General features: G+C 36.8%; 1 protein-coding gene across 2 annotated transcripts in view; it reads left to right on the forward strand.

Moving 5' to 3' along the window:
* Nucleotides 1-7,480, forward strand: part of LOC131138138 (rho GTPase-activating protein 26-like) — a 53,599-nt gene extending 46,119 nt beyond the window's left edge. For both annotated transcript variants that reach the window (XM_058086801.2, XM_058086802.2), the window contains exons 21-25: nt 1,189-1,414; nt 4,748-4,783; nt 4,857-4,967; nt 6,074-6,165; nt 6,246-7,480. In XM_058086801.2, the coding sequence (XP_057942784.2) occupies nt 1,189-1,414; nt 4,748-4,783; nt 4,857-4,967; nt 6,074-6,165; nt 6,246-6,334 (554 nt within the window). In that variant the 3' untranslated portion in view covers nt 6,335-7,480. The remainder of the gene's footprint in view (nt 1-1,188; nt 1,415-4,747; nt 4,784-4,856; nt 4,968-6,073; nt 6,166-6,245) is intronic.
* The last annotated feature ends 3,258 nt before the right edge of the window (nt 7,481-10,738 follow it).

The raw sequence follows: 10,738 nt of genomic DNA on the forward strand, positions 1-10,738 counted from the left end.
CTACCCAAGCACGGCAAAGAGATAACAGATAAAAGGCTCCCAAAATGTTGAGTTTACATAGCAAAATCAGATCCAGATCATATTTAGTTTAACGTTGCAGTTTCTGACCCTGTAAGGTTCATTCATTCATTCATTCATTCATTCATTCATTTTCTACCGCTTATCCTCGCGAGGGTCGCGGGCGTTGCTGGAGCCTATCCCAGCTGTCTTCGGGCGAGAGGCGGGGTACACCCTGGACTGGTGGCCAGCCAATCACAGGACACATATAGACAAACAACCATTCACACTCACATTCATACCTATGGACAATTTCTCCTAGCTGTGAGGTCTGCGCGCTAACCACTCGTACGCCGTGCAGCCAGTAATAAAATTATTTTTTATATTGAAAAAATGTAATAAAAATAAGTAAATTAATAGAAATCAAAATACATCTAAATTGATATTTTAAGTATTTTTAAAAATTATTATATGTATAATGTCAGTGTTTTTTGTAGATTTATTTTTTGGCAATATTCATTAATTCATTCATTTTTTACCGCTTATCCTCACGATGGTCGCGGGGGTGCTGGAGCCTATCCCAGCTGTCTTCGGGCGAGAGGCGAGTACACCCTGGACTGGTCGCCAGCCAATCACAGGGCACATATAGACAAACAACCATTCACACTCACATTCATACCTATGGACTATTTGGAGTCATCAATTAACCTAGCATGTTTTTGGAATGTGGGAGTCAAACCGGAGTACCCGGAGAAAACCCACGCATACACGGGGAGAACATGCAAACTCCACACAGAGATGACCGAGGGTGGGATTGAATTTGGGTCTCTTAGCTGTGAGGTCTGCGCGCTAACCACTCGACCACTGTGCAGCCCCACCTAAAAATTCCATGAATTTAAAGATCATATTGCTCAATCTGGATCAGAACTGGATAACATTTGGTCTGAGTCAGTACAACTTGTGAAAATTTGACTTACAAGATCAAACTTGGGACCTTCTTTACTCTGGTTGACAAGTTGTTCCAGTTTCAAAACGGATTGTCCTATTGATAGTTATGTAAACAGAATTAGGCTCAAACTAGTTTAGTTCTGATTTTTACAAGCAAAGTCACATTTTAGCTCCAGAATGTAGCTGCTCTACAATAAAACCAAAATATAGCAAACCTGATACACACCCTTTTCTGACTCACAGATAATAAATCAGTTTTGGCCGGGGAAGGTGAGAAGAGGGACAGTTTTGTAATCACCGCGGCGGGCGAACAACAGCCGGCTGTCTTATCGACCGGCAACTGCAACAGCAGCAGCAGCAGCGGCGGCAGCAGCAGCAGCGGCGGCAGCAGCCAAGGTCGGACGCCCAGACACAGCCTGATCAGCAACGACGGAGAACACAGCGCTCGGCAGATCCGGCCCAGCTCACTGTGAGTACCGCACAAATAATGACGGAAGTCTGAAGGTTGAGCTCAGCACTACTTTGTGGGTTGCTAGTTCAGGAACACCAACTCATTATTAATATTAGGCGAATTAGCATGGTAATTGGGGATTGCTTTTATTTTTATTTTTATTTTTATTTTTATTTTTATTTTTATTTTTATTTTTATTTTTATTTTTATTTTTATTTTTATTTTTATTTTTATTTTTATTTTTATTGTACTGTATTCATTTTTCAAGAATACATTTGCTTTTTTAAATTTACTTTATAAAATAACTAGTTCCTTAATATTTTCCCTGCAAAATGTTAACTTTTTGAAGGAAGAAACGTGTTTTTCTTGCTATTATTATTATTATTATTGTACTGTATTCATTTTTTAACAATACTAAAGCAATGCTAATTAACTCAGAGACATTTAAGCATTTGCTTTTTTAAATTTACTTTATAAAAGGACTAGTTTCTTAATATTTTCCCTGCAAAATGTTAACTTTTTGAAGCAAGAAATGTGTTTTTCTTGCTATTATTATTATTATTATTGTACTGTAGTCATTTTTTAACAATACTCAAGCAATGCTAATTAACTCAGAGACATTTAAGCATTTGCTTTTTTAAATTTACTTTATAAAATGACTAGTTTCTTAATATTTTCCCTGCAAAATGTTAACTTTTTGAAGGAAGAAACATGTTTTTCTTGCTATTATTATTATTATTATTATTATTGTACTGTATTCATTTTTTTAAGAATACTAAAGCAATGCTAATTAACTCAGAGACATTTAAGCATTTGCTTTTTTTTATTTACTTCATAAAATGACTAGTTTCTTAATATTTTCCCTGCAAAATGTTAAAACTTTTTGAAGGAAGAAACGTGTTTTTCTTGCTATTATTATTATTATTATTATTATTATTATTATTATTATTATTATTATTATTGTACTGTATTCATTTTTTAACAATACTAAAGCAATGCTAATTAACTCAGAGACATTTAAGCATTTGTTTTTTTAAATTTACTTTATAAAATGACTAGTTTCTTAATATTTTCCCTGCAAAATGTTAACTTTTTGAAGGAAGAAACGTGTTTTTGTTCCCAGTGGGGTGTTTTACATAAGCTACACCAAGACATAAAAGAGAAAGTAGAGGGAAACTACAGCTTTTATGCTTTTATGCTTTTATGCAGTGTATCAGATGTTTGGACGGATTTATGAAATGAACTCTTCTGAACTGCTGAAAAAATGCTGTGGTTTTCTTTTCTCACCCGGGGCAGCTTCTTTTTTTTTTATGTTCGGCATTTAAGAAGAAAAAAAGAAAAGAAAGTTCAGACAATGATAAAGCCAAACCAAACTAAAATTAAAACTAAAAGTAAAAGAATCTCCATAGTAACAAGATGTTTTCAATGAAACCAACTTCAGAGTCAGCAGGTTCTAACGTGTTCTTTTGCCTCCAGCTGTTATCAAAACATAGTAGGTGTGTCTTCATATTGTTCTTTAAACCGCAACCATCAAAGACCAAAGATTAGATTTTTCCAGAAGTGGTCGATAAGAAAAGATAGACTTCTGTTCGGTGACCGGCGGCCCCCTTAATGCAATATCTGTTGAATGAGTTCCTTTATGGGACCGGGGGGGCCCCGATACACACGTCATGAATGTGGGTTTGTGTTCCCACTTTAAATTATGGGCAACGCAGACAAAAACTGCTGCTTGTCCTTGTTTGAAAGTTGAAAAGAAGCACATCGCTTCTCCTGTGTGGAAATAGTCCTTCTACGTGAGGCATATCAGTATTAGACAGCATTGTTATTGTTATAGTGGGCCTTAGGCTGGCCCCAATAAAAGGCCTCTCCAAAATGTAGTTTTTTCACATAGCATTATGCCACAGGCTGCAGGGGTGTCCACCAGAGCTGTTGCCCATTTCGGAGAATTTGGCAGTACATCCAGTACATCTTCACCTTCGAAGATGCAAATATTTTTGCATAACCAAAGAATTTCTGCACATATATTGTGAAAAGGCTGCACGGCGGATGAGTGGTTAGCGCGCAGGCCTCACAGCTAGGAGACTCGAGTTCAATTCCACCCTCTGCCATCTCTGTGTGGCGTTTTCTCCGGGTACTCCGGTTTCCTCCCACATTCCAAAAACCATTCCATTCCATTCCATTTTCTTCCGCTTATCCGGGTCCGGGTATGAATGAATTAATGAATATTGCCAAAAAATAACTCTACAAAAACCACTGACATTATAAATATAATAATTTTAAAAAATACTTAAAATATCAGTTTAGATGTATTTTGATTTCTATTAGTTTACTTATTTTTATTACATTTTTTCAATATGAAAAATAATTTTATTACTGGTTAGCGCGCAGACCTCACAGCTAGGAGAAATTGCCTATAGGTATGAATGTGAGAATGTGAGTGTGAATGGTTGTCTGTCTATATGTGCCCTGTGATTGGCTGGCGACCAGTCCAGGGTGTACCCCGCCTCTCGCCTGAAGACAGCTGGGATAGGCTCCAGCACCCCCTCGACCATCGTGAGGATAAGCGGTAGAAAATGAATGAATGAATTAATGAATATTGCCAAAAAATAAATCTACAAAAACACTGACATTATATATATAATAATTTTTAAAAATACTTAAAATATCAATTTAGATGTATTTTGATTTCTATTAGTTTACTTATTTTTATTAAATTTTTTCAATATGAAAAATAATTTTATTACTGGTTAGCGCGCAGACCTCACAGCTGGGAGAAATTGTCCATAGGTATGAATGTGAGTGTGAATGGTTGTTTGTCTATATGTGCCCTGTGATTGGCTGGCGACCAGTCCAGGGTGTACCCCGCCTCTGAGCTGGGATAGATTCCAGCATACCCCCACGACCTTTGTGAGGATAAGCGGTAGAAAATGAATAAATATTGGGGAAAGCTATGAAAATATGGCAGCATGGCTGCAGTAAAGAAAACGTGGTTGCCAGTCGCGTGGATAAAAACATGATTCATTCTCCCTGTGAGGCTTGTTTCCATTCCTTATCCTATACATGCTGTCATTAGGGGCAAATGGCAGCCCGCTAATACGGTCAACGCGGCAAATGAAGTGGAAGTGTGATGGCGGTACGTGTGGGCGTGTTCCACTGCAAGTTGACTGATTGTCTTGTCAGTCAAGCAGATAGGACATCACTTTGATCCAATCAGCTCTGAAAATTGTCTTCACCTGAAAGGAAATCTGTTCAAGAATAAGGAAGCTAGTAGCCACATTTGTAACAATAACAAATATTGATTTGAAAAATGATTCCGTATGAGATTACCACTTTGTTGTTTTGTGTTTTCAGGTTGAACCCCAAAAGTCGTAGCAGTATACCAGCCTGGTAAGGAACTGTATTTCCTTATGGTAACTCTAACAGTGTAGGACTGTTTGTAATAATATCCACTTATCCATAGTGCATCGTCCTCCAGTCCAAACTCACCACGTTCTCCTTCATGGCCCATGTTCTCGGCGCCGTCCAGTCCTCAACCGATATCCTCAGCCTCTAGTGACTCCTCCCCAATCAGGTTGGTTTACGATGATCGTGGTGTAGAACAGGTAATTGGGTTATAACAGGGGTCTCAAACTCAATTTACCTGGGGGCCACTGGAGCTAGGGTCTGGGCAAGGCTCAGGTTTTCCAAAAAAAAAATAATAATAATAATAATAATTTTTATGTAGTATTTTTTATTTATTTATTTATTATTTTTTATTTATTAAAAACAGAAAAATATACAAACTTTTTCAGTGCTTTGGTTCCGATTTTCTACAATAAAAGCTCTGATAAAACATTCCACTGTTCTCAAATATCTTCATTTTTATTTTTCTACACAAAATAAGATTAAAAAAAAAAAAATCTAAAATAAAGAAAATCAATCAATCAGTAATAAATATAATAATAATAATAATAATAATAATAAAACGGCAAATAATAAAAACTTAAGAAACCACATATAGTTGGTGGGTAGACAAATTATTTTTTTCAGATTAAAATGAACAAAGCATTATTAGAGCCCTGTAGACATGACAAAACACGACTATAGTCACATTTATACTCTTTTTATTTACAACATATTGCGCAACTGCAGGGTCTTGAGACACATGCTAACTCGCAAACTAGAGAGCTAGCGACCTAAACGATAGCCTTCAAGTTATTTCCTTTAAACTTAAATAGCCAAAAAACTTACCACTTCCACACGGATAGGGAGGATAACTATTAACAGTTATTTAACCTTTAACATGAACATTAATCAAACGTAATAATTTTTTCTGGGTACATGATACCATACAGCATCCATATCAAACTTGCGCGGGCCGCACTAACATTACACTTTCATATGAAGGCGGGGGCCTCAAATTAGTGTCCTGCGGGCCACATTTGGCCCGCAGGCCGCGTGTTTGTGACCCCTGGGTTATAACAACATCATGATGTGGAAGTCGACCTGGGATACTGAAGTTGACCTGGGAGTACTTAGAACTATAGGGGTGCTATTTCATGTCTATAGGTCTCTAATAATGGTAAAAACTGCATTGAAACAGGTTTTCTATTGAATCCTAATTGGAACCTTACCTTCCAACACTAATACTTCGTAGTAGCGTTCGCTAACATTCATTCTTGCCGTCATTGTGTGCAGTAGCTCAGGCAAGAGAGCTCGAGCGCTGTACGCGTGCAAGGCGGAGCACGACTCCGAACTGTCCTTCATCGCGGGCACCATCTTTGACAACGGTGAGTCACGCCTCGTTCTTCTTCCTCCATTGATTTCTTGTAACTTCCATACTCTTCTTCTGACTCTTCTGACTCTTTAGTTCACACCTCCAGAGAGCCCGGCTGGCTGGAAGGAACGTTGGATGGTCGAATCGGACTCATACCGGAAAACTATGTGGAGTTTTTATAGTGCAGGGACCACACTGGACTGGACTATGACGCAAAACTGGACTGCAAAAGGAGGCATACCCTAAAAGACCTTATCTATTAGTGGGATTTGACTTTGGCTGGGATTGGATTGGATGCATGGATGTGACGCATGCACAGAGTGGAACGGCATCCTGGAGTTGCACTGGAAGTGGGAAAAAAACAAAAAGGATCCTCTTTGGTTCCAGCTGTTATTGGATTAGTTTGGATGGCTTCCCAAGTCTTTGTGAAGATGTCATAAGCCTGGAATGTGTGTGTGTGTGTTGGGGGGGTGGGGGTGGGGGGGGTGATATACTGTATGTCAGCTTCTTCTTCCTCCTTCCTGTCTTCTTGAAACTGCACTGTTGATCAAGATCTTCTCTCAGAAATTGGGCAATATCCAGTGCCCCCCCCCCCTTGCTGTGTGACAGGGCAGAGCAGCAGGAGGTCATCAATTTTTTCAAACAAGCATCTTTTTTTTTTTTTTTTAAGAATTGGAAGCAATCATCTCTGCTGTGTGAAAGGGGTAGTCCATGATTTTTTTTTATAATTTCTGTTTGAAAGGTTTTCTGTGACAAAATGAAAATAATAATAATAGTAATATGTGAACTTTTACAACTTGTAATTTTACACACAATAAATATTCCTAAAAAAAAATACACGTCTTTTTCAAATATATTGACATACAATGAACACATTTACAGCACAATACTACTAATAAGCTATTTGTTATTAATTATTATTATTGTCACAGACATCCTTCCGTAACGCTAAGAATATATGAAGTTAACTTTGAATTCTGTGTCAAACGTCCCGAATAAAGAAATCCGAGCTGCTCTGCCACGTTGCCGTATGAACCTGACCTTTGCCCTCCCAGGTTTTCAACCAGGAGCCTAAACACGAAATGTCAATGTGAAACGAGACTACTTTTTATTTATGAGACATTCTTGAAGATGTAATCTGAAGGGAGGTGTTTTATTTGACTTTATATGCTAATTTTTAATAAACATGCCATTTTTATATTTCTATTCTTTGCATATTAACTTTCTTTATTCCATCTTTGATGTGTTTTGTTTATTTACAGCCTTAAAAAAAATCATCTGAGAGATTTTGTTGGAATTTGCAGAATTAAAGATTAATGTTGCTGGAGCTTTTTGGATTCTGGATCTTTTTTAATTGTTGCTCACGCTTATTACCAACAGTCAGGGTCGAGTCAAGTCTTAAGTCAGAGGCTTGAAATGTTCAAATCCTTCAGAAGCACTGTTTAGAAACTGCGACTTGCCCGCCACATCAGGCCTGCCAAGCATCATTTCCACATTCCCTTTTTTATACCTTTTTTTTCCACAAAATCACCAAATTCAAAATCTGGCATTTTATGCCATTTTTGGATGCTTCTGGGTCCCCTGTTGAGTGTGTGTGAGGTTTCCACTTTTATTTTTGACAGAAAAATGCTTTAAAAGCAAGTTGAAAAAAATGAAAAAAAACGACATACTAACCCCTTACGTTTTTTGTCAAAAATCACCAAATTCAAAATCTGGCATTTTATGCCATTTTTGGATGCTCCTGTGTCTCCTGTTGAGTGTGTGTGAGGTTTCCACTTTTATTTTTGACAGAAAAGAGCATTAAAAGCAAGTTGAAAAAATGAGAAAAAACGACATACTAACCCCTTACGTTTTTTGTCAAGAATCACCAAATTCAAAATCTGGCATTTTATGCCATTTTTGGATGCTTCTGGGTCCCCTGTTGAGTGTGTGTGAGGTTTCTCTTGTTTTTTTGACCAGAAAAGTGCTTTAAAAGCAAGTTGAAAAAAATGAAAAAAAACGACATACTAACCCCTTACGTTTTTTGTCAAAAATCACCAAATTCAAAATCTGGCACTTTATGCCATTTTTGGATGCTTCTGGGTCCCCTGTTGAGTGTGTGTGAGGTTTCCACTTTTATTTTGACAGAAAAGTGCTTTAAAAGCAAGTTGAAAAAAATGAAAAAAAACGACATACTAACCCCTTACGTTTTTTGTCAAAAATCACCAAATTCAAAATCTGGCATTTTATGCCATTTTTGGATGCTTCTGGGTCCCCTGTTGAGTGTGTGTGAGGTTTCCACTTTTATTTTGACAGAAAAGTGCTTTAAAAGCAAGTTGAAAAAAATGAAAAAAACAACATACTAACCCCTTACGTTTTTTGTCAAAAATCACCAAATTCAAAATCTGGCATTTTATGCCATTTTTGGATGCTTCTGGGTCCCCTGTTGAGTGTGTGTGGGGTTTCTCTTGTTTTTTTGACCAGAAAAGTGCTTTAAAAGCAGGTTGAAAAAAATGAGAAAAAACGACATACCCCTTACGTTTATTGTCAAAAATCACCAAATTCAAAATCTGGCATTTTATGCAATTTTTGGATGCTTCTGGGTCCCCTGTTGAGTGTGTGTGAGGTTTCCACTTTTATTTTTGACAGAAAAGTGCTTTAAAAGCAAGTTGAAAAAAATGGAAAAAAAACGACATACTAACCCCTTACGTTTTTTGTAAAAAATCACCAAATTCAAAATCTGGCATTTTATGCCATTTTTGGATGCTTCTGGGTCCCCTGTTGAGTGTGTGTGAGGTTTCCACTTTTATTTTGACAGAAAAGTGCTTTAAAAGCAAGTTGAAAAAAATGAAAAAAACGACATACTAACCCCTTACATTTTTTGTCAAAAATCACCAAATTCAAAATCTGGCATTTTATGCCATTTTTGGATGCTCCTGTGTCCCCTGTTGAGTGTGTGTGAGGTTTCCACTTTTATTTTTGACAGAAAAGAGCATTAGAAGCAAGTTGAAAAAAATGAAAAAAACGACATACTAACCCCTTACGTTTTTTGTCAAAAATCACCAAATTCAAAATCTGGCATTTTATGCCATTTTTGGATGCTGCTGGGTCCCCTGTTGAGTGTGTGTGGGGTTTCTCTTGTTTTTTTGACCAGAAAAGTGCTTTAAAAGCAGGTTGAAAAAAATGAGAAAAAACGACATACTAACCCCTTACGTTTTTTGTCAAAAATCACCAAATTCAAAATCTGGCATTTTATGCAATTTTTGGATGCTTCTGGGTCCCCTGTTGAGTGTGTGTGAGGTTTCCACTTTTATTTTGACAGAAAAGTGCTTTAAAAGCAAGTTGGAAAAAATGAAAAAATGAAAAAAAAACGACATACTAACCCCTTATGTTTTTTGTCAAAAATCACCAAATTCAAAATCTGGCATTTTATGCCATTTTTGGATGCTTCTGGGTCCCCTGTTGAGTGTGTGTGAGGTTTCCACTTTTATTTTTGACAGAAAAGTGCTTTAAAAGCAAGTTGAAAAAAATTAAAAAAAACGACATACTAACCCCTTACGTTTTTTGTCAAAAATCACCAAATTCAAAATCTGGCATTTTATGCCATTTTTGGATGCTTCTGGGTCCCCTGTTGAGTGTGTGCGAGGTTTCCACTTTTATTTTTGACAGAAAAGTGCTTTAAAAGCAAGTTGAAAAAAATGAAAAAAAACGACATACTAACCCCTTACGTTTTTTGTCAAAAATCACCAAATTCAAAATCTGGCATTTTATGCCATTTTTGGATGCTTCTGGGTCCCCTGTTGAGTGTGTGTGAGGTTTCTCTTGTTTTTTTGACCAGAAAAGTGCTTTAAAAACAGGTTGAAAAAAATGAGAAAAAACAAAAAAAAAACGACATACTAACCCCTTACGTTTTTTGTCAAAAATCACCAAATTCAAAATCTGGCATTTTATGCCATTTTTGGATGCTTCTGGGTCCCCTGTTGAGTGTGTGTGAGGTTTCTCTTGTTTTTTTGACCAGAAAAGTGCTTTAAAAGCAGGTTGAAAAAAATGAGAAAAAACGACATACTAACCCCTTACGTTTTTTGTCAAAAATCACCAAATTCAAAATCTGGCATTTTATGCAATTTTTGGATGCTTCTGGGTCCCCTGTTGAGTGTGTGTGAGGTTTCCACTTTTATTTTGACAGAAAAGTGCTTTAAAAGCAAGTTGGAAAAAATGAAAAAATGAAAAAAAAACGACATACTAACCCCTTATGTTTTTTGTCAAAAATCACCAAATTCAAAATCTGGCATTTTATGCCATTTTTGGATGCTTCTGGGTCCCCTGTTGAGTGTGTGTGAGGTTTCCACTTTTATTTTTGACAGAAAAGTGCTTTAAAAGCAAGTTGAAAAAAATGAAAAAACACGACATACTAACCCCTTACGTTTTTTGTCAAAAATCACCAAATTCAAAATCTGGCATTTTATGCCATTTTTGGGTGCTTCTGGGGCCGCTGGTGAGTGTGTGTGAGGTTTCCACTTTTATTTTTGACAGAAAAGTGCTTTAAAAGCACGTTGAAAAAAATGAAAAAAAACGACATACTAACCCCTTACGTTTTTTGTCAAAAA

Source organism: Doryrhamphus excisus, linkage group LG21 (genome assembly GCF_037039965.1).
Source record: "Doryrhamphus excisus strain RoL-2023G ecotype Guam linkage group LG21, RoL_Dexc_Guam_v1.1, whole genome shotgun sequence".
Lineage (NCBI taxonomy): Eukaryota > Metazoa > Chordata > Actinopteri > Syngnathiformes > Syngnathidae > Doryrhamphus > Doryrhamphus excisus.